This window comes from Sinocyclocheilus grahami, unplaced genomic scaffold (assembly GCF_001515645.1).
Source record: "Sinocyclocheilus grahami isolate Dianchi unplaced genomic scaffold, SAMN03320097.WGS_v1.1 scaffold1045.1, whole genome shotgun sequence".
Classification (NCBI taxonomy): domain Eukaryota; kingdom Metazoa; phylum Chordata; class Actinopteri; order Cypriniformes; family Cyprinidae; genus Sinocyclocheilus; species Sinocyclocheilus grahami.
Window position 1 is genome coordinate 14756 of NW_015506224.1, and position 24756 is coordinate 39511.

Sequence of the window (24756 nt, forward strand, 5' to 3'; positions counted from 1 at the left end):
ATGAACCTTATATAAGCACACCCTTAGCTTTCAAAAAGGGACCCCTGATAAGTGCACTAGCACTGTTTATAGAGTGCGGACTGCTCTTATTAACATGAAAGCTCTTCCGATAAAGCACCACGCTGAAAAAAATGAGGGCTTTTGTTTATTAAAGATAATCTGACTCTGGCTCCATGCAGAGACCTCAATCTTCAGCATATTTGATTACAGAAGTGAGGACCAGATTTCTGCAAACAATGAGATATTGTCGTTTTTGATGCTCTGCGAATGTATTTCTTGGCAAACCAGCAAGCCTGGTTGGCTCAGGTATTTTTTTCAGGTCTGGGATGTGTCAAAGGCTGAATTTGGATAAGCATACTACTCTTACTATTGCTGCCTTATAAAGACAAGGCAGAAATAGTACAAGCAGTATGCCAGTTTTTTAATATATTCTGAAAGCTGAATAAATAAGCTTTCCATTGATTTATGGTAGGATAGGGCAATATTTGGCTGATATACAACTATTTGAAAATCTGGAGTCTGAGAGTGCAAAAAAAATTTTATATTGAGAAAATCGCATTTAAAGTTGTCCTAATGAAGTTCTTAGCAATGCATATTACTAATAAAAAATTAAGTTTTGATATATTTACAGTAGGAAATGTACAAAATATCTTGATGGAACATAATCTTTACTTAATATCCTAATGATTTTTGGCATAAAAGAAAAATCAATAATTTTTACCCATGCAATGTATTGTTGGCTATTGCTTCAAATATACCCGTGCTACTTATGACTGGTTTTGTGCTCCAGGGTCACATATATAGGCTAATATAATAACCTAAAAATGAAAATTCTGTTGTAATTTACTAACCCCTTAAGTTGTTGCAAACCTCTATGAATTTCTTACTTCTGATGAAAATGAAAGAAGATTTTTTTGGAGAAAAAAAAGTGGGTACAAAAAAGTTGCTGGTGAACATTGACTTCCATAGTATGGACAAAATACTATGCAAGCTAATGGTGGCCATCAACTGTTTGGTTACCAGCGTTTTTTGGGTGAACTATCCCTTTAAGCCACACTTTAAGAAGATATGAAATAAATATAAAATATGAAATGAATGACCAAATGATAGACTTTTCCTAAAAGACATCTTTCTTTTAGACATTTTAGCAAATAAATTGCCAGACTTTTTGTCAGAACTTCAACAATGTGTGTGCATGTTGTTAATTACTTTAACCAACTTGCTTAATTTGTCACACACTCCTCTAATGTTTCACAACCACAAAGTGTCACAATACTTTTTGTCTTTGTCATTTTGACCAGTATATATTGTTTATATCATTTTAAACCTAACAAAGAGCTTTTTGGTCTGAACCTGTCTGACAAAGTGAAGCATGCTTAAATAGCAACACATTATGCCGCGATCTAAAGAAATTCAAGAACAGATGAGAATCAAAACAGTTGACATGTATCAGTCTGGAAGGGATTATAAAGCCATTTCTAAGGCTTTGGGACTCCAGCGAACCATGGTTAGAGCCATTATCCACAAATTGAGAAAACTTGGAACAATGGTGAACCTTCCCAGGAGTTGCCAGCTAACCAAAATTACTCCAAGAGCACAACGACGACTCATCCAAGAGGTCATAAAAGAACCCAGAACAACATCTAAAGAACTGCAGGCCTCACTTGCCTCAATTAAGATCAGTGTTCATGATTCAACAATAAGAAAGAGACTGTGTGTGTGTGTGTGTGTGTGTGTGTGTGTGTGTGTGTGTACCTGTTTTTCTATTCTGGTGGGGACTTAAACCTGACTACACACAGACTCATGGGGACTCGTGTCACGGTGGGGACCTAAATTGAGGTCCCCACGGGTAAACAAGCTTATAAATCACACAGAATGAAGTTTTTTGAAAATCTAAAAATGCAGAAAGTTTCCTGTAAGGGGTATGTTTAGGTGTAGGGCAATAGAAAATGCGGTCTGTACAGTAGAAAAACCATTACGCCTTTGGAGAGTCCCCACAAGGAATGAAAACCAGACATGTGTGTGTGTGTGTGTGTGTGTCATAATCTTTTTTTCTGGGTCTCAAGAGGATATGAATCTATGTTTTCCAGTAGAAGTCAGACCGTATTTGCACGACGAACGCTCCGCCCTAACGACGCTATAGCTAGTGGAAACTCCTCCGTAGATGCGCGTTTTTACGCCAAATCACTTCCACGCTGCCAGCACATGAGGGGAGAGCAGAGACGATCAGCTCACACCAAAGACTTTTACACCAACTCTCCCACCTCCAGACAGCACAATGGCAGAAGAAAAGATCTCAATAGACGATGTAAAGACGTCCAACGGTGAAGCGCACCAGGACAGCCCGACCATCGCCAACGGCTTGGGCGATCACAGGAGGAGCGAGCCGGAGAGCAGAGGGCAGAAGCTGAAACGCTTCGCCATGGCCAATCTGCTGGTCATCCTGACGGTGTCCGCGGTCATCGGCGGCGTCTTCATCGGGCTCGGCGTGCGAAGCGTCGGGTTGAGCCGCACGCAGATCCTTTACTTCGGATTCCCCGGTGAGCTCCTCATCCGCTTGCTCAAGATGATCATCATTCCTCTGGTGGTCTGCAGTCTGGTGTCAGGGGCTGCCAGCCTTGACCCCAAAGCCCTGGGCAAGCTGGGCGGCTGGGCAATGCTCTTCTTTCTGGTGACCACTCTGATCGCGTCTGCCATCGGCGTTATTATGGCGTTCATCATTCAGCCTGGCTCCAGCGACGGCCAAAAAATATCCAACCTCAACCAGGATGACATGAAGGTTCCTGAAGCCAAAGAAGTCATCGATTCGTTTTTAGACTTGATAAGGTGAGTCCCCCAGTGAACACGTGTTGGAACATTTCGCGCTTTGGGATTCGAAATGAGAGCTCTAGGGTTCCAAAAAACTTTTATATGATAACGTTTAACTGAGAGGTCTACTTGTACTGATTATCGTAAATTGATTCAGCAACATTATTGTTTTGACTATCTATAGCGTGAGTTGCGTGATGTGGATCTTCATGTGCTGTAAGCGGACGCTTCAGTTGCATCAGCTGCGCGTTGCGCGCTCGACGCATCCGCTCTGAGGATGCAGCTTTATGGTCAGTTTTAAAGATGTGGCATCTACCCTTCCATTTTTCCGGGTGTGTGCTGTCCTTTACTCGAGAAAGCAAATGCCGAATGAAAGTTTTTAGCGGTATATACCGAACTGTGGCGCTTAATAGAATAAAATAAGTAGAAATTGTGAAGAAAATGATCATTTATTCTTTCAGCAGAGGCAGACATTCCTTGCATTCCATAAGGAAACCTAAATCATACAGTTTATGGGTGAGTTTTAGGGTTTGGTACTGTTGTCCTGTAAACAGGTCACATTTCATCATGTGTTGAACAGAATGATGTGAAGAGAACATTCTGTTCTCATTTACCTTCAAAACAACAACAAAAGACGTTTTGTAAACAACTTGTAAACTTTCTAACTTCCACTGAAGACTAGCATGTTAATATGAATAGGCCTATATACAAAATGCAAATATTTAAACTGACACTTTAGGGTGACCTGACCCAAGAGAAACAGGGTTTTCTGTTTGTTTTTTTAATGGACTGTCCTTGAAAATGTCACTCGTCCCACAAAGTGAGATAAAACGAAATTTGCTATAGCCTATACTACCTTTGCTTTTTTTTTTTAAAGAAAAAAATCACATACAGAAGCTTCAGTTTCATATTCAGTTTCAATATATATACATATACATATATATATATTGAAACTGAATATGAAACTGAAGTTACTGCATTGTGATTTTTCTATTTTTATTTATTTATTTATTGTGAGGTGGCGCTTATGGAAAAGCTGAATTAGAGCTGTTTCCCGTAACCCGTAATTTATCGGGAGTTGTTCAAATCACGGTAATTTAATACAGTTTTAAGGATAATTAAAATATGAAATGGTAATACTGACCGTCGGGAATGTTATCATGATTTATTGTCAAACTTAAATCATCCCTAATATAAATAAATATAAATATATATATATATATATATATATATATATATATACACATACATTTATTTAGTTATTTATATGCAAGAATTGTCACATTATTAATCCACAGTAATATTCATTTCAACAATAATTTCACTTTGGAAATCCGGTCACTTGAAATGAATGCAGCAGTTTAATTTTTAATAAATTTTTTAGCTATTGAGTTCGGTTTTCAGTTTCAAGACCGTTAAGGGAATAATGGTTCATAATTGTTGAGGGTTTCAGTTGCTAACAGTCGTGCATTCATTCCCACGTGACAAAAGGAGCCAAAGCCTGGCTTATAACGGCATTGAGATAGCTTTGGGTTAATACAGTTTAATAACTTCTTATTCCAACAGAAGTTAGATTTTCCCTCTAAAAATCTCTCTCTGTGTGTGTACGCCTTTTTTGACTGTAACAGACAGTCTCTTCCTGGTGGCACAGCTATTTTAGTGTCCATGCACTTCCTTGTCATTTGATGTAGCATACTTGTTTCTGACCAGTTCCTCAGAATATTAAAGGGTTAAAGTGAAAAGCACTTTAATAATGTTTCAACACCACTCATGCACTACATTTGACATCTTTCAAGCTATACTGATTGGTTTATGTGTGGAACAGACTAATATTTAAGGCGCTTCGCTGAAAATCTTGCTTTACAGCTTGTGATCACCATTCACTTTCATTGTATAAAAAAAGAGCAGCTTGGACATTCTGCTAAATTTCTTTTTTTTTGCTTTACCGATGGAAGGCAGTCAGATGAGTTCAGAATGACATGCGGGTCAGTAAATTATTTCTGGGTAAATTGTTACTTTAATTGCATTAGCATTTGCTTTGTGTACAATCCATGCGAAACTCACAATTTCCCCGATCATGGCCTTTTTTGTTTATTTTAGACAGGGCAAAGTCAGAGTGTAGGTACATTTACCGGTTAATAGTTACTTTTAATATGTCAACAAACACTGAACTTAGGATAAATCTTTGATGAAAGCTTTGGTAGGGTGTGTGGAGCGCCACGTTTCAAGGAGGTCCTGTTTGACATGTCTCACTATTTACACACCTACGTAGAAAACAGGAACTTCCATCACAACTTAAAGCCATACTTGGAATGCATTGAGTCATGAAATTGTCGTTGTGTGGTATTAGTAGTTGTAAATGTTGGATAAAATGCTCGGCCCATCGGCTGGATTTGAATGTGATGCTTTGAAAACCAGTGACAACATTTGAATGCGTCAATAATGACATATTTCAATGGCATGCACTGGTTTTACTAGTGTTGCTATGCTGGTTTCGCATGTATCTTCAGTTCTAACATACCTCAATGTTCAGACGAAGGAAATTTGAGAAGAGAACGACCACTGGCATTGGTGTTTGGCAGTGACCTGCTGTCTGGGATGCAGCCTGTTGCACAGCAGTTTTAAGGCTGTTCTTCCCTCGGTTTTCCAGTCTCATCTTGCTCCAGCTGCACTATTTTATAATTATAATAGTCTCTTTACACCTTCCAGGCTTCTTTAGATGTTAGCGGGAATGATTGCGATGTATTGGAAAGCTCCCTATGGGCAACAGATTCCAGACGTTTTCAGAATCCGGTCTGTAATGGCGCTTTTTTTTTGGAAATGTAACTCAAGCACAGCTGCTTTTGTGATTTTACTTGGGAAAGGGTGGCACACAGGATTTATACCAGGGATTTTAACGCCATCAGATTGAGGACCTCCTCGTTTTTTTGTATGCACAGCACACTATATTAAGGTCAGGGATGCTGGGATATTCCTGAATAAATGTCTGCCTTTGACATTAATCCTCACCTCCAGGCAGGTCCTAGTGCCCATCTCCATTGGAGGCAATGGGGTTATAGGTATAGAGGAGGTAATGTGTGGAACTGGGATTAGTGGAGGGATATAATCGGACTAAATTCTTCAAGTTATTTCCACATGAGGCACCTCGTGAGGCCAGGCCGCTCAGGGATTGGCTGCTGAGGACTGAGGATTTTAGTGCCAGTGGACTAAATCTGTGAAGGGTAGAATTGGATCTTTGTTCTCTCACTACCTTGTTCTGGACAGTGTTTGCCAAAGTATACTTCAGTTGTTATTGGGGATGTAACATTATAACCAGTGTTGGGGAAAGTTACTTTTAAAAGTAATGCGTTACAATATTGCGTTACTCCCTAAAAAAGTAACTAATTACGTTACTTAGTTACTTTTTATGGAAAGTAATGCGTTATATTACTTTTGCATTACTTTCACGTTACTTTTGTAAATATAAGCAGGGCTTGATTATTTTTAATATAAGAAGTTCTATTTATAGCAAATGTAAAAGCCCTTTCACACCAAAAAGTGTAATGAATAAACCTCAGGCTGAAGCAAAAGTAAATTCACGTCTGTACAGTAGAACGCAGGAGAAGAAACACTCTTCAGCAATAAAAAAAACACTGACACAATTGTTAGTTTCTCTAAAGTCATTTTTGCTTATTCTGGATCAGCAAAGGTCAGCAGCAAAGACATCGGTTAATAAAATGGGATTAGATACATTTGTGTTATTTAACATATTTAATTATTGCAGGTTTGCGTCATATTCTGAGTTTGCATTTGACCGTTTTAATTCATTTTGATGAATACTAAATCTGTTTTTTTGTGAAAAAGCGCAGCGCACACAACTCCTCTGTACTCCCGATTTCTCCCAATATGGGGACAGAAGAGCTGTCAGTCAATAAATGGGAAAACAAAGTAACTGGCATTACTTTTTTGAAAAAGTATATTTTCTTGTAAATTAAAAAAGTAATGCGTTACTTTACTAGTTACTTGAAAAAAGTAATCTGATTACGTAACTCGCGTTACTTGTAATGAGTTACCCCCAACACTGATTATAACAATCTCACGATAAGATAATACCTCGATATGAAGTCCACGGTACGGTATTTATTGCGATATTTAAAAAAATGAAGACTTGGGGGAAAAAAATAAAATGTTGTACATTTTAAAGTTAAATTCTTCTATCTATTGCACTTTGAGAGTACAAAATTAAGAGCTCCAACCCATGTTCTTAACTAAGAAAACCTTTTAGGGACTCAACCCTCTTTTTAGTTGTGATATACTGTCTCTGTCTAAATTACATTCACACTTGTGTTTTAGGAAGCCAAACAAATTAGAATATATAATAATAATAATAGTGCCACCATGGTGTTGGTCTCCTGGATCATGTGGTAAGGGAACATCATGTGCTTTTTCAAGTGTTTCAATTGTGGTGTCCTACGCATTCGTCTCTTCACTTCCCTTCCACGTACTTTTTGTTTTCTACAGGTATGCACCACTGGGTATTATGTTCCTGGTTGCTGCTAAGATTGTAGAAATGGAGGATGTTGGCTTGCTGTTCGCCAGCCTGGGGAAGTACATCGCCTGCTGCGTCATTGGCCATGCCATCCATGGTCTCCTTGTCCTCCCGCTCATTTACTTTGTAATTACACGGAAAAACCCATACACTTTCTTGCTGGGATTGGTCACCGCTTTGGCCACTGCCTTTGGAACGTCCTCTAGGTAAATGATCGCAGCTATTTACACTCTTAAAAGGTTCTTTATTGGCAGCTATGGTTCCATGAAGAACATTTAACATCCGGGGAACATTTCCATTGCACAAACAGTTCTTTATAGTGGAAAGAGGTTCTTTAGATTATTAAAATATTCTTTACATTAAGATAAAATGGAAGATTTATTAAAATAATTTTGCAAATGCATAATTAAGCAGGAAATAACCATCAGATTTTCTTATCAGCTCTGCCACGTTGCCCCTTATGATGAAATGTGTGGAGGAGAACAACGGTGTGTCCAAGCACATCAGCCGCTTCATCCTGCCCATCGGAGCGACCGTCAACATGGACGGAGCCGCCTGCTTCCAGTGCGTAGCTGCGGTGTTCATCGCTCAGCTGAACGGAATCCCACTGAACTTCGTCCAGGTCATCACCATCCTGTGAGTTCATTGGATGACGTTCATCCACCTCCATACTCTGCTGTGATTGGAAGACGTTGGCTTTGACCGACTGACTTTTTATCTGTCTGTAGTGTGACTGCGACGGCGTCTAGCGTGGGTGCTGCTGGGATCCCTGCTGGAGGGGTGCTGACGCTGGCCATCATTTTGGAGTCAATAGGCCTGCCCACCAACGATCTGTCCCTCATCTTGGCTGTGGACTGGCTTGTGTGAGTATCTGGTTTAGATGTTTTGTGCATAAATGGATAAAGACTCATTGATTCTGATGGTTTTGACTTGTAAGTTGACAGTTTAATTTGAATAAATACATTTTCATTTCAGTAATATAGTATTTTATTATTAAAGAAAATTACTGGAAATTAAAATATAAAGTCAATATATAACTGAAACAATAAAGTCATTAAATAATGTCAATACAACAAATAGCGCATTGTACAAATACTTAAATATTCTATAATAATATAATATAGTATATAGTACTAATTATTATTATTATGAAGTATTTGAAATAAATAGCAGTCGAGGATAAGGTGATTGTGTTTTAATATGTATGTACTCATGTTATGTCTTATAAAATTAGATAACTGTTAAAAATTTTTAGGAAATTAAGAGTGATCGAGGATAAGATGATTGTGTGTGTGTATATATATATATATATATATATATATATAAAATATATACTGTATATACACACACTTGTGTTCTTCGTGACAAAAACAGCCCTCGTGTGATATTGCTCTCGCTGCTCGTGTGATATCGCTTATCATATGATATAAATATGAGACAAAAACTCATACAGGGACATTTTTTAGCCCCAATATCTTGATTTTTTTTAGGGCATAACTGTATTTATGGAGTTGCATATTGCATCATATGATGCATCTTGCATCATATTTGTCAGCAGTCAATTGTATGAAATGTAAGATGACATACAGGTCTGGATGCGGGGCCAGTGTGCTAACATATATACATTCACATATATATGTATATGTAATGTCTTATAAAATTAATAAACTTAAACAAATTTGTAATAAAATATGATGAGATGATTGTATTTTAGTAATTATTTTAATAATTATATATTATTCATCTGATATCTTATAAAATTAGATAACTGTGTTAAAATATTAATTATTATTTTGAAGTATTTGCACAAACAAATTTGAAATCAAGAGTAGTCGAGGATAATTGTCTTTTTTATTGCTACTTGTATCAATTTCATGTCCTCATTTTTTTTGTACAGTGAAGATAATTTTTCTTTTCTGTCTTTTTTCTTCATTTAGCGACCGCACTTGCACGGTCATCAATGTTGAAGGCGACGCCTACGGAGCAGGTCTTCTGCAGTATTTCGTGGACCGCACTTCCAGTAAAGAGGGGGCGGAGCTAAATAAAGTGCGAGTGGAGGAAGAAGACTCCGCCTCCAGGCCAGAAAGTTCTCCACTCATCGAAAAACAGGGAAACCTTGAATTGGAAGAGGTCGCTGGACCGAAACCCTGTGAAAAGGAGTCTGTCATGTAGACTTGCACAATATTTCAACACACTTTCCATCCCGACCTGTCTGATCTCACTAAATCAATCTCTGCATCCACACAGTGACCGTGAGAGAGATACAGGTTTAGATTAAGACAGGACAAAGACTACATCCTTTTGACCCTCCTCTGTGCCCAGCTCTTTATGAAAGGAGTCTGCCAAAACGTATGCACATTTAGATGGAAAAATGCTTGAACACTTATTTATTAGATGCTGGTCAGACATTTTGGATTTTTTCTCTTTTTATATTTGCTTTACTCCTTTTATAAAAAATAAATAAATAAAACTCAGTCCGGCCTTTTAAAATAATCTATTTATATTACTATTATTATTACACATGCCCTAATAGTTCTGATTATATGCTATTGAGTTAAACCTCAGAACGCCTTTTTCATGCAAAACATCTCCTAATAAGCCAAAGCATCCGCAGAATCTGCTTTATGGTCCGTTATGCTGAAATACCTCATTCATGCTGATTCCCTTTATACCACCTCAGGCTCCTCAGATGTAGGTCCATCTAACAGGTGCTAATACCTTCACTAAACTTGCTACTAGAGGAGCCAAAAGAATGGTGTAGAAAGCCTGACTGACAGTCAAGAGACAACATCTTACCTTCTGCGTCTTTGTCTTTATGCAGTCACTATTACATTTCACAGGGCAGGCTCTTTGGGGTCAAGTTGTATCCTAAGGTCAGACAGGAACGTAAGCACAATGATATATGGGTCACATGCAAAGTACTCCTCATCTTAAAGCTCCGAGGCTGTTTGGGTAAGAGCCTTGAAGCCTGCAGGTGAGGGAGTTCCCTATGTGGAAGTTGATAAGCAACTGAGGTCAACTGGTGTAAACCGATCAGTTTAAGAAGAAAGCCATAGATTAGAGCATGAATCAAGACTGGAACTGAGATTTTTTTATTTTGTATTTAAGCTAGAATAAGGAACAGGTGTAGGAACCTGTTGGATGTGTTAAAATGTTTGGCTTCTGTCTCTTTTTTAAATGTATTTTTTTTGTGTACAAAAAAAAAAATCATTTTTTTTGTAAAATATAAAGAAATGAAGTATCAATTTTGTTTGCATTTTGAAAGTGTACTTCTGAGATCTTTTTTTTTCTGTGTATTATTGCAGAATAGCACACATACAATGCTTGCCATTTTCTAAAGATGGTTAACTTTACGTGGAGAAATCAGGCAGAATATTCTGTTAACACCATTAACTGGTGAATGTTTAATTGTAATTAGTAGTTGAACTGGATTATTTATTCAGTTTATTTATATATATATAACCTAAACACACCAGCAGAAGGAAGGTATCGGGCGACAGGGTGAGAGACAATTGCCATAGTACTGCATGTTGACCAAATGTTTGTCACAGTGATGAGAAGAAAGACTTAATAGCCCATTTTTGTAGAAATCAGTTTGACTTCTTTGTTCGATGAAAGGTTAAATCTGACCAAAGAAACATTTCTAATTCTTTATATTAATTTAACAACATATATTCTTAAAATATGGGGTTTTGGTGTGTGTAATCTGCATAATTAACGGTCTCTCATTTCTGTTGTTTTATGCTCAAGTTGTATTTCAAATCTCACAGATGTTCTGCATGACTGACATCACTCCTTTAAAAGCCAGTACTGTAAAGGCTTCTCATTCCAGGCGGCTGTAGCATAGTCTGTGTGCGAGTTTAATGCGTGGTTGTGTCATAAATGGGCTGCTTGATGCCAAAGAGTACGGTTAAGAAAACTAGTGAATGTACTCCACACAGACTGTAGAATAAAGTCTTTTTTTTTTAAATAAATCAGCAGTGATGTTCTCTTTATTATGAATTCAAGTTGCTAAAATGAGGTACACATTGAGTCCCAGAAGATTTTGTAACTAGGATAACTGAACCACTTGTTTGGTTATCATATTTATATCATGTTTATTATACAGCTCTCTGGTTAACTGTGGCCTTCTGTGCTTGGACATTTTGTATAATGGTTGCTGGTTTCTTACATAGCTGTGCTAGTTTCACATCTCATATTGTGCAATATTCAACTCTAACTGAAATGTTATGACTCGAATTAAGTCAATGCGTTCATTTATTTGGTAAGAGGCCATTTAATAAGCAAGATACTGTATAGTCTGCAGTTAGTATTGCGAAATACACGCCTTTAGGGCGATGCAAGACTTGGTTTCACAAGATACCAGCAGACCTCTTATCTCTGTTTGATTAAGTCAGAATGAATGATCAGATCCTGAAGACTTAAAATGCACCGCTGTAATCAAAAGCCACTTTTTTTAGGGAGGCTTTGAAGGTTTGTGCAGTAATGATACTGTACAAACTGGGTAGCATTGCAGCAACAAAGTCCAGCATGTTTGAAGACTTCATGTCCTATTGCGCCACCTTGTGGTTTATTCAACATTTTACTGTAATATTTACAATAAAAACTCTAAAAGTAATTCTGTGTGATGGTTTATTTCCAGACATCTGAAATATTAAGTCTCAGTTTGGAGTTATGCTGTTTGTTAAATATTTGGTGGTCATAATGACCATTTACATAATGAACATTACATAGTATATTTGTGAACCACCAAGACAAAACAAAAATGAGTTACATTAAAACAAAATTTAGGTCAAACAATCGACAGTCAAAACAATTCAAAACATCAAAAGTACAGTTATTATCATGCAACATGGTGAAAATATCATTAATAAAGTGAATGTGCATAAAACAGTAGCTTCTTTTCACTGGCTTTTTTATGTAACCTTTTCCATTTACAACCATTTACACAGGAAAACCATTTCAGATTTAAAAAAAAAACTTGTTAAAAGGTCATTACAGCCTCTTTCAACATCAGCGTACACCAGTGTCACCACATGCCAACAAAAACATCCTACACTCTACAAAGTTCATGGTGGTATAATAATGACCATTAAGTTGAAAAGCAGTGAAGTCCTTTCAAGGTTTTAATGAGCTGCCTGGGTTGTTAATTAAATGCTTCACTTGTGGACCTACAAACATGAATCAGATTTCCATATGCCAGCACTTACTGTAAATGATGCACTAATGCAATAAGCGATATAGGCTCTTTAAAACTGGTGTTTGTCTGGCAATCAGTTTAAAAATCTTAACGTTTGTTCAGTATTTAATTGGGTTGGACTTTATTTTAAGGTGTCCTTGTTACAATGTAATTACACATTTAAGTACCGTGCAATATTAATTAACAACATGTACTTACTATATGGTTAGGTTTAGGATTTGGCTTAGGGTTACTTGCATGTAATTATGCATAATGTATTGTTATTATAATAGTAGGTACACGTAAAATGTAACAAGGACACCTTAAAATAAAATGTTACCTTTAATAGCTACAGAAACTGATATATTGATGTTCATGTACTACAAAAAAAAAAAAAAAAAAGATTTGACCGTTGTTTGTGAATTCCTGGGATGCTGCCGTGTGAAATATTACATCCTTAAGATTTTAGAACTTGTATTACCATTGTTACATACAGTATATTTAGACTACTTTTGGGACTCATGACTCCCCAAACCACAACACACATACAATAAATTAAATCGGCAAGAAATGCGAACGTTCAAGTGATCGGACACAGCCTTCAAAACCTTCAATCTGATAGTAATACTCTACAAAGTTTAAAATGTCAGAAATGCAACAAATGCAATGTTGTGGAATTGTGGCACATCAAGTTACTGCTTGTTACGGTCCTAACGTGCGACTCCTGTCCAGTCTTTTCTTGGCAGGGTTCGGATACTGGGGGTTCTCAATAACCCCTTCCCCAAACTTGAGTTCCAAGAAAGCACGGTGGTTGTTCGGACCATAAGCGGTGATGCCGGCGAACTGCATTGGCACCAGGGGTTGCAAAAAATGCTCTGGGAACTCCACGTCTTGTTTGTGCTCCGTCCAAGTGTCCCTGGTCATAACTCCATTGCGGGGGTAGAAGGGCCACAAGTCCACATGCAAATGGTTGGCTTCACTATACTGCACACGATAGAAGTCGCCCTCGACCGCTCGCTCCCACACGTAGCCATTAGCATCCACCAGTGAGCCGGAGTCCAGGTTCTTTAGGTATTCGCAATTCGGAATGTCCTCCAAGTAGATGCCTAAATCCACGTCGTAGTCCCATGGGATTATATCCTGGTGTCGGGCTGCTCCCAACAAGGAACCCCCTTCCAGCCAGTAACGCACACCAGAGCTTTCCAAGATATTGATAACATACTTAGTGGTCTCTCGTAGGGAGCGCATACAGCAAGGAGGAGTCCAGCGCTCTAGGTAGAGGTATTCCGGTGTATCGTCACGCACTGTGCCGAAACATCGCGCGGTCTCTTTACTACAGCCAAACCACTGATCCCGACCATCAGGCAGCACCACACGCTTCAGCCCGAAGCTACGCATGAGGTGATTGGTGGCGTCTTTCAGGCGACTGTCCGCCTTCCACTGGTTGTGCGCTGAGCTAAACAGCGGGCGATGACTTGCAGAGAACGAAGGTCCCTCAAGGAGCTTGACCTTCCAACCACGCAGAGAAGTTTGGACAAACAAGGAAGACATGAGGGGGCGCCCTAAGGGAACCGAGAGATTGAAGAGGTCCTCGGTGCGGATAAGAACCACGGCGTCTCCCTGCAGGGCTGTGCAGACGCTGCCGCTGCTCCCTGAGGCCGCAGGGGTGTAGGTCGCGGTCCATTCCCGCAGATTCACCCGAAGGTGCAGGCACTGCACCGCCAAGCGGGTCAGCACGGGGGCGGCAACGAGTCGGACCGGCCCGCCACCTTCCCCTTCCAGTTCCCGAATGAGACGCTCGATTTGTCGGCCGTGGTCCAGCTCGACGCCATCTGGAACTAACAAAACAAACTCCGTCTGCACATTGAACTCGGGACGGTGAGTTTGTGGAGGCTGGTCAGGGCTTGGCGACAACACCAGGAGCCGGGCTCCCTCTGGAAGCGCCAGAGGAGGGTACGGTGGACTTTCAGCTACAGCGAGGAAGGGCAACTCTGGTCTCTGGCGCAAAAAGGAGCGTGCAACATCACCAACGTAGTTTTCAAAGTCTTCAAATTCAAGAACGAGGATCGTGACGCGTGGACCACGCATGTTGCCCTCAAGGCCTCCCATTTTGGCGCCTCCAACAATGCTTCCACCTACCAGATTACCCATAGCTCCCAGTCCTGCCACAGGCAGAGAGGCTTTCTTTAAGCCTTTACTTTGTTCCCGACGCTTCTCCATCATCTGCTGCTGGGCCCGTGAGACATAATATAGGATGAGCAAATTCAAAATTATTGCTCCTGTTAACAGAGCCTGACAAAAACTGATACGCATTATGGCTCTTGTGGTTAAACAATTTTATGATGCATGCAGTAAGTGAAATCTCAAATAGAAAGAGGACAGAAAATCTTGACTCTTATAACATGTCCGAATTCCTGAAATCTTGAACATTATGATCCTGGTCTGGCCAAAAAGAAAGCAAAGTGGAAAGCGATTGAGAGATGAATATTTGATGAAGCATCTTCTTTGACCAGATCAGTTTCTGTTGATGTCTTCCTGATGTGTCAGCTGATCCCATCCAGGAAAAAAACTGACGGACATATTCCATATTAGACCCTTTAGTTGTGCCTTTAGTTCACCGCAGTCCATTAAAAAAAAAATAAACGCTAAACATGGAGACAAAACAAAGAACATTTTAATAAACAAATTAACTTTGAGCTCTTCAAAGTACAAGGTCATTGTTTGGGAAATTCAGATCAAGTTTGTATTGCAAAAAGCCTATTAGTCATCACTACTAAGCCTAGCCAACAAAGATGACCAAGAACTATAAAGAGATGTTCCAAGCTGCTGTCCCAATTAGAGATGAGCTCTAGATTTGAGTATTTGAGAAATCATTTGATCACTTGAGACAGTTCCTCCAAATATAGAACATGCATGCAAAATGAAACCCAAACAAGCCTACAACCATCGATTCATGCAGCTTCTGATCTTGAAAGCATGCACACACAAAGACACGCATCTTCATTATGCAAAACGGTAGAAATCACGATTGTAAGAACTAACATTTTAAGGCTGATTCAACATTTTCCTCATCAGCACATTGTTTGCACGGTATTCTTCCCCATGCTTAATTCGGAAATGAGCAAAGGAAGCCCGAGAGAAGACCACAATGTAGCAGGAAGCTCGCACAACTGGGTCGCCTCGATCAATCCCATAGAAATAGAACGAGCGGGTGGAATGACAGGTAACCTGAAACTTGTGTTCTCACATGGGCGGGGCTTAGCTGTAACAGGATGGGTTTAAACATATTTTTTTCTTTTTAACGCTTCACTACTGTGTATTTTTAACTTCAGCGTAATCTGTACGCAAGATTATTAGTTATTTTATTTAGTGTGGAACTATTTTATATATTTATTTGATGTAACACTGATTCAAATAAAATACAAATATTTATTTTAAAGTGAATTTCTCTGCAATTTTGAAAATTGTTTCGCAATTGACAATATAGAGCATATAAAATAACTTTACAACAGACAAAAAAATGAAAGCAGGTATGCGACTGCAAAGAGACGCGTCACGTGACACATTTTACTTTTCTCATCACTAGTCAGGATGGACCAATCACAGCCATTCATGATGCTTGGACTCGTATTTAAAAACAAATTAATATATATATATTTTTTTTTTGAGAGATTGCTGCGGTGGATTTACATTTTGCAGGTCAGCAACAAATCTTTGTAATCAACAAATTTAAAGGATTATACGTTTTAGCAGTCGAAGGTCTCATTTAAAACAAAAAAACCGTCTTGAGATTTGAATTGACCTCAATGGAGGATCAGGCTCATGGAGCCGCCAAACGCCCCCTTGCGGAAGCCAGCTTTATGACTCATGGGCAGCAGTTATGAGCGCGTAGCGTTTGCAGCCATTCCGTAGTAGGAGTGGATCACTATTTGGCACTTTCCTGTGCGTGTGTGTGTGTGAGAGAGTACTCGCCTATCTGTATCGGGCTGGAAAACGGGAGAGGGCTTCGGTGGAGACTTCAAGCAACAGGGTGGCTTATTCTTCTGTTTTTCCACCTCCTGGCTCCGGCGACAGCGCGAACGCTCTGATGGAGGCGGAAAGATCCGGCGGGGTGGCGGGAGGAACGAACCAGAGCCCCGCAGGAAGCGGAGCGGGGCGCAATCCGAACGGGCCGAAGGCTGTGCTCGGTCCCGCTCCCACCGCAGCCGCCGCCGCGGCAACCGGGGCGATGGCTGGATCCTCCCAGCCGCGAGATCCGCAGGACGGGGACGCGGGCCTCTCGCTGCCCGGCATCTTACATTTCATCCAGTACGAGTGGAGCCGCTTTCAAGCCGAGAAATACCGCTGGGAGGCCGAACGAGACGAGCTGAGGGTAAAAAAAACGGGGTTTCTTTAATCGCATGTTTTGATCTCTTCCAGACGGATTCCTTGAGGAAGAGCAGGAAGAAGATTAGATGCAGTTTGGGGATTACACCGGGTTTAAGTATTCATCTGATGCTAGTCATTGAAAAAGTAACAAATGTTACCCTTTTGTTGAACATCCATACCCAGCTTAGGATGGGAATCGATGGGATCAGATTCCAAAAGCAGATCATTCAATGCAGTACATGCATTGGTCGTAAATATATAGCAATAATAAACGAATCTGGTAACAGAAAACACATATTGCGCATCTTTTAGCTACACGTTGTCATACGAACAAGTCCACGGTGATTGGGATCTTACGTGTTTTATGCACAACATTAAAAAAAAAAAAAAGTAAGTTTTTTGCATAATTTCGAGTAGAGTATGATGATGACTAAACTGTTAAAGGCATAATTCACCCCAAAATAAAAATTCTGTAATTTTGCTCGCCTTCAAGTTGTTCAAACCCTGTATGAGTTTCTCTTTCTGTTGAACAAAAAAGAAGATATTTTGAAGAATGTGGGTAGCCAAGCAGTTGCCGTTCCCCCTTGACTTCCATAGTATGGAAACAATGCTAAGAAATCAGTGGAGACCAGAAACTGTTTGGTTACTCACAGTCGTCTTTTGTGCTTAACAGGGAGACAAACTCATACAGGTTTAAAACAACTTGAGGGTGAGTAAATAATGATAACTGTTTTATTTCGGGGTGAACTATCCCTTTAACTTTCAGCTCGGAAAGTGAGTTAAATGAATTCAGGAACTGAAACCAGAGGTGTCTGTTTAGAACTGGCTCATAAGATTCATCCAATGCACAAACAAATTGCACTGGTGGAGTCGATGTTTTTGATTTACTAATAAGATTTACTCAGAGTCATTTGTGCATGAATTGAAATTGATTGGTTGCTCTACAAGTTAGATTAACTAAAAAATCAGTAGTATTTCTTGGTTCATTTCTGTTTAAACATGATGAATGGAATAAATTGAGGTTTAGTAGTCGGGTAAATTCAGTAAACGTCTTGACGGACTGGTAAGTGTTTATAACTGGATGATTTTGATTCACTAAACCATACAAGTCATTTGTCATCAAGTTAGTTAGATTCGCTAAAAGAATCGGTTCATACAAGTAACTTCTTGAGGAACTGGTCTACATTGGTTGTGCAATTTGTAAGCTTGTGTGTTTATTTTTATTTTTTTTAATTTACCAAAAGTAATCTGCTGACAAGTGTCATTCATTCCAAAATCAGACTACACTGGTCACGATATTTTAGTTTGATTAGTTTCTTCAGGTCATTTGTTTAGGAATCGGATTACACAGATTGTGTACACTGAGTGCTTGATTCTCCAAAAATAATCTGTTCATAAGAGTCATTAGAAAATATTTTACAGATTATTTTTTAATGACATATATTTATGTGTAGTATTTATTTATAAGTATAGGGGTCACCTAGAGTTGCACAAACAAGCACTTTTTTGTATGCTTAATATCTTGTACTTCATGCTATTAAGTTTTCTGTTAGTGCTTTGCGTCTTTCTCGACCGTGGCATTAAGTGTGAGATAATAGAATCAAGGCAGTTCAGAAGCAGTGATGTAAAAGATAAATTTACTAATAAATAAATGTTCTAATAATTGACTTTGGGATGTCATATGACCCATTGACTGCTACTTCTTTTGTAAATTGTGAAGCTTCTGTCCAAGGCATGACATAATGCAGTCCCGCTGGAGAATTAAAGCACATTTTATGTTTTGTTTTTTCAGTCCCAAGAGAGGCAATCTGTGTGTCTAGCACTTTCATCATTTAGTGATATTACTTGCATCGTATTACAGCATCTGAAAGATGTATAGCTCAAGTCATTTTATATGAAATCTGGAAACATAAAATCTGTTAGGAAAGCTTGCACTCGCATCAAGAACGTATTAGAGAGCGGAGAAAAACTGTTTAAACCAAGGATTAGGGATTTGCCCCCAATACAATTTGCTTAAACCGTCTTTTCTGAGTGTGGACTCCACTGGCCCAGTTTGCAGTAGATGTTGGCCTGAGAAAAGCTTTGCAATTCAGTGACCCCATTCAAACAGTGCCTGTAGTAGATTACATAAGGAGTTGCTAGTGTGCTCTATAAAAGGATTGGCCCTGTGGCTCTCATGGATGTGTGTTCTTCTGCCAGGCCTCTTCTGGACATGCCCATGGAAATGTGCACAGGCTTCAGGGACCAACTGCTATGTTTTCCATGTCACACGCACACACATTGTTTTTGACGTGGCCTATAAAAGGGTGGTAAGGGACAGTTGTAGTGTGAGAGTAGCTCAACTCCTCCTTGGTTTCTCCTGCCGTGGGGCGTCACGTTCTCTGATGTTTTTATGTGGGACACCTGTGCCATTGTGTGTCCTCTGTGGCAGGCAGGACATGATCATTCCGGTATGATGACCTTTGAGGCAGGGTTATTGTTAACTAAAACTATAACATATACATTTTAAGTAAAATATAAGTTTTTACTGTAAATAAATTAAACCCAGTAATGAAGGTAATAATATTTAAAATAATAATAATAATGACAGAACCGCATAACAAAAAGGTTTCAAGAAATGTGGCATTACGTCACTTGCTCACTAATAAATCCTTTGCAGTGAATGGGTGCTGTCAGAATGAGAGTCCAAACAGCTGATAAAAACAACACAATAGTCCACACCACTCCAGTCCATCAGTTAACATCTTGTGAATTGAAAAGCTGCATGTTAGTTAGAAACAGATCCATCATTAAGACAGTTTCAACTTCAAATTGTTGCTTTCAGCTAAAAGCCTTAATAATTAGAGATATTTTTGCTATCTCCCATGAGAAAGTCTTGTCTGAATCAGGGGTGATATATGCACAGATCAAGCTCAGTTTACAAGAAAACAGTTCTAAACAAATATGTTATTGGGGTTTGATTTAGGGCTGTGCGATATGGACAAAAAAAAACCTATCGCGATTTCTTTGATCAATTTTGCGATTTCGATTTTAATCACGATTTTGACAAACAGACATGCTTTACAGTCATTAATGCATTCAGTGTGATATACATATTTCCAAAAGAAAACCAATTAGAGCTTTATCAAAAAGCTGTAACATGTCTCTAGAACAGACATAAGGCAAAATAATCACTAAGTAAAGGTGTAACAAAATGTCTCTAGAATAAACATATATGGCAGAAAAAAACTATTTAAATCCCGTTTCCAGGGATTTTTTTTGCCATGCATTGTTCATAGAGCTCTTTGTGGCGTTGCCTCAGATGTTCAACTAGATTTGTTGCGCCAAGTTCACACATACTCCGTCTGCAGTGCGTATACAGTGTGTATGCGGTGCAGAAGCAGCACGGACTCATTTTGCTTTTGCACAAGACGCGTTTGCAGTCCGCTCCTAATCCGCGGCTGTTTACCACAAACGCAACGTTTATCCAGTATTTTGATTTCAAATCCAAACGTTGTTTCTGAAAATGCTTTTTCAGCATTGTGATTCTCTTTTATCACAGTACAGTAATACAATCTTTCATAGACATTCACATTTAAACTCAATAAATATAACTTTGTTTAACTACCACCACGAGTACCATCTATTATTGCCTTTATAAGTGCATTTTCCCTTGTTTTAAATCTAGCCAAAAAGCCATGTGTTGACTGTGAAACAGTAGACTTTAATTATATGCATTTATGGTGTAATTACTAAATTTCCATGTCAATCCATGTAAATTTTTACCGCGAATAAAACGTTTGTATGCCCGCCCGGTCTGTTCTGTTCTCGTGCTCCATTTAGGCGCACTGCATTCTGATTGGTTCGGATAGCATACTGCGGGAGGTCGGGGGTGCGTAAAATCATGCTATAAATCGATTTAGAAACCGCGCAAGCTCAAATCGCGATTTTTATGATGATTTCGATGAATCGCACAGCCCTAGTTTGATTAGGGTTTGGTATCATTTTTTTTTTCGATACCGATGCCAAATCGATACTTTTAAAACGGTTCCGGTGCCTTAACCGATATTTATTAAACACTAAATAAATAAATTCCCCCAAAAATGATGGATTGGCTATTACTATAAACACATGATGTCTGTTTCATTCATACTGGATGCCAGAGGGTGCCCTCGCACAGAAAACCCCCATATCCAGTCACAGAAGTAGCTGAACTCATGACCCTCCAGGAAATGCCTTATATAGACAAAGGCATCGCTATTATAGCTGTAACTGAGTAAACCGAACATTAACGTAAACATTTTAAATGATAAAACAAAGACAATAAACACTCGGCTGTGACAATATAGTTTATCTGTGTTATTCAAGCCATCTCTATGGGGGTAGAATTGTTGCTTTATTCTAAATAAATAGATTATGATCCACAAATAAATGTAAAGAGATTAACAAAAATTAAACATATTGACGAATAAATAGAATTAGATCCACAAATAAATAAAATGAGATTTGCAAATAAAAAACATGTTCACAAATATCTTTTTAAGCCACAAACACAACTTTGCCTGGCATTAATTTGTGAATCGCGTCCCGTGCATTTGTAGATCGCTGCACCCATTTGTGGATCGCTCGCTGTGAATTTGTAGATTTTGAAACATTTCTAGCATCGAGACACACACCAATCCACAAATGCGTGGACTCCACCCACCGTCTACTCAAGCCAATCAGATAACAGCCTCACTTCGCTGACCAATCGTAGCACGTTCTCGCTATAGCCAATCACGTTTTGCTTTACAATCAGGGCGGTCTCGTCCTGAAATAACTTCATTCATCTCCTTTGGCTCAAATAAGAAATATAAGGGCCATAAAAATTGGTATAGTAAAAGATGTTTAAAATTAGATTTTGTTAGACCATTAGACTGTGTGTCAATCCAAGCCACAGGATTATAATTAACGTGCCTTTGAAAATGCCAGAGAAACAGCGCTTTGAATCACGGCTATGGGAACAATGCTGGATACAAACACGTTATGGAAGCGTCATGTTATTCAAGATGGAAAGAAAAGCTTCAATAAGTAACTTACTATTAAATAGCTGGCTATAGGGAGAACGTGCTACGATTGGTCAGCGAAGAGTGGCTGTTATCTGATTGGCTTTAGTAGACGGTGGGTGGAGTCCATGTATTTGTGGATTGGTGTGTCTCGACGCTAGAAATGTTTCAAAATCCACAAATGCAGAGTGAGTGATTCACAAATGAATGCCAGGCAAAGTTGTGTTTGTGACTTAAAAAGATATTTGTGACTAAGTTTTTTATTTGCAAATTGCATTTTATTTATTTGTGAATTTATTTCATGTTTGTGAAATGCTAAGATTTACTTGTGGATCTCATTCTATTTATTCGTCAATATGTTTAATTTTTGTTAATCTCTTTACATTTATTTGTGGATCATAATCTATTTATTTGGAATAACGCAACAATTCTACCCCCATACATCTGGTATTTTCGTAATAATTAAGTATATTTATAATCCATTGCTAATCGATGTATTCTTTTTAAAGTAGCCTATGGAACATATGTTCTGCCTCATTCTGTGACAAGAAGCCACATCAGATCACAAAAGGAAGCATTTGACTGGTGTTGTGGAGTAAAAAGTTCTAATAATGTTCTCTTTTGTTGGACAACAGGTTTAGAAATGTGAATACAAGGAAGGTTTAGCTTTAGGCATTTTAATTTAGGCATGTTTAGCTTAGTTAACAGAAGGCTATCTGCTGCCATCAGAGCAAGTGTAGTTACTGCATTCACGCGCTCCTCGGATGCTCTCATTTCCCGAGATGTGCTTTTAAGTCAGAATGTGAAAACAACATGGACACTCGCGTTACTGCAAAGATTTGTTGGATTTGTATTATTAGAGCTTTCCGACTTCAGTTCACATGCATTTTCTCAGTCGGGAAATTATTTTTCACGTACGGTGCCGGTGATGATGCTTCTTAGTACGTCTGTTTCGGAGAACCAGAGGACAAAAATTTCAATCGATTGCTCAGGCATGGCACCGAAATGAGGCACTGACATCTGCGTTCTGATTCGGTTGTAGTACATACCGGTTACATGGGTACCGGTGCCATACCGGTGTTACCGTACCATACCGGGTTTCAGTACCCAACCCTAGTTTTGATGTGAGAGGACAACAGGGCATGGAGTTATTATGGATTATGGTATTTTGGCCAGAGACAATGGTTTTAAACACTTTGATAGATTTGTTTCTTATAAACATGTAGCTTTTCACTTTACAATGTTAACCAATGGACTGGAGTGGTGTGGATTATTGTGATTGTGTTTTTATCAGCTGTTTGCACTCTCATTCTGACGGCACCCATTCACTTCAAAGGATCCATTGGTTGGCAAGTAATGCCAAATTTCTCAATATGTTCCAATGAAGAAATAAACTCTTCTATATCTTGAATGGCTTTTTGAGTAGGGCTGAACGATTTTGGAAAATAATCTAATTGCGATTTTTTTATTTTTTAACCAATATTGCGATTGCGATTTAATATGCAATTATTTTTTAAAGCTCTTTATGTTCTGTATTATTCAACAAAGACAAGCTATAAATCATTGTATAGTATAACCAACACACTATTATAGATAGATTAAACATAAATGTTCTTTTCTGTAGGCCAGACCTATATGTTACGATGAAATTAGGTGATGCATGAATTGATATGAATGAAATTTTTATTTAACAACTGCAGTCACAGTATATTGACTGATTTGTTGAAATTTCAACCTTGTAAGCATGTAATAATTATGTTTAAATAGCCTGGTGTAAACATTAATATGAAAGTCAGTAACAAATCACACAAACTAAAGTAGATTGCAGAAATATAAAAACAAATCTGTTGCTTAAACACTCCTCTTCAAAGGTAATTCAAAGTCACTGTAATAAACATATGTAAACATGTGGACTGCACTAAACACTGTCTGTTAACTTTAGACCAGTGGTTCTCAAATTTTTGTGGTCGCACCCCCCTTTAAACCTATAAAAAAATCTACCCCCCTTTCCCGAATCCCCATTCCACCTCAGACTACCAAATAATTTCATTAAACATTATGAAAAATTAATGCTTTTTTAATTAAAAAAAAAACCTACAGGGAAAAAAACACCTGCATCACTTGAAACATTGAAAAATAGCATAGCGAGAATAACTGTTGTTAGTATTATTCTCTGTTATTTATGTATTTTTTTGTGGGTTTCATGCTGTCGGCTAAGGCATAGGACACACTTCTCACACACACAGGCTTTCCTCCTCACCAACGACATTAAACACGTGTCTACACCGGACGCGAGCGGCAAAATACAGTAGAACCATTATAATCAGTGAGGCTGTGTACACTGGATGCGGCACGACATTAAACTGATGCCTTGTTCTATTTATGACGTACTGACACAGTAAAAAAGTTAAAATGATTTGCAACGGTTGCTTTGTCACGTCCAGTGTAGCGCTGTTGTGGCGTGACGCGACAACTGTAGCGTCCGGTATAGACACGGTGAGTGAAGCCGAGAGCAAGATATGCCGCCTCATATTTTCTGCATTTAGCTTTTGAATGACCAGCACCTGCCTGGGTCTGTGCGACTTCATCTATGGCTTTTCTCTTCCCTTTCAAAAACCGATCCATCTCCCATTCTAAGTTATGTCCTTTGGCTGTTTACTGTTTTATTTATTTTCTTTTTCTGCTGATGGCCCACGCTCGACTTGAAGCAGCACTGCTTAGACCGATGGGTGTGTGTCATCAAAGTACTGTGAGAGCTATAAGAGAGCACGGATGTCTCCTTATGCTTTCTCTCGCCGTACTTTGATGTCATACACTGATCGATCTTCAAGTGGAACACACCTCTTCAC

At 38.8% G+C, this 24756-nt stretch overlaps 3 protein-coding genes across 3 annotated transcripts in view; 2 read left to right on the forward strand and 1 right to left on the reverse strand.

Moving 5' to 3' along the window:
* Positions 1–2135: 2135 nt before the first annotated feature.
* Positions 2136–9788, forward strand: LOC107566078 (neutral amino acid transporter B(0)-like). Its single transcript, XM_016251455.1, has 6 exons — positions 2136–2826; positions 7179–7211; positions 7309–7542; positions 7778–7972; positions 8065–8199; positions 9274–9788. Exons 1-6 carry the CDS (start codon positions 2279–2281, stop codon positions 9506–9508), a joined length of 1380 nt encoding a protein of 459 aa, XP_016106941.1. The 5' UTR covers positions 2136–2278; the 3' UTR covers positions 9509–9788.
* A 3089-nt stretch (positions 9789–12877) lies between these two features.
* On the reverse strand, positions 12878–15709 carry LOC107566082 (fukutin-related protein-like). Its single transcript, XM_016251459.1, has 2 exons — positions 15558–15709; positions 12878–15160 (listed from the first exon to the last, which is right to left on the reverse strand). Exon 2 carries the CDS (start codon positions 14826–14828, stop codon positions 13218–13220), a length of 1611 nt encoding a protein of 536 aa, XP_016106945.1. The 5' UTR covers positions 14829–15160; positions 15558–15709; the 3' UTR covers positions 12878–13217.
* A 709-nt stretch (positions 15710–16418) lies between these two features.
* LOC107566083 (striatin-4-like) overlaps positions 16419–24756 on the forward strand; it is a 28306-nt gene continuing 19968 nt past the window's right edge. The window contains exon 1 of the mRNA XM_016251460.1: positions 16419–16887. Coding sequence (XP_016106946.1) covers positions 16603–16887 — 285 coding nt within the window. The 5' untranslated portion in view covers positions 16419–16602. The remainder of the gene's footprint in view (positions 16888–24756) is intronic.

Coding starts and splice junctions, on each gene's coding strand:
- LOC107566078 (XM_016251455.1), top strand. CDS start 2,279: ATGGCAGAAGAAAAGATCTCAATAGACGATGTAAAGACGTCCAACGGT. Junction 7,212..7,308: donor TTGGTCTCCTGGATCATGTG/GTAAGGGAACAT, acceptor TGTTTTCTACAG/GTATGCACCACTGGGTATTA. Junction 7,543..7,777: donor GCCTTTGGAACGTCCTCTAG/GTAAATGATCGC, acceptor TTTTCTTATCAG/CTCTGCCACGTTGCCCCTTA.
- LOC107566082 (XM_016251459.1), bottom strand. CDS start 14,828: ATGCGTATCAGTTTTTGTCAGGCTCTGTTAACAGGAGCAATAATTTTG.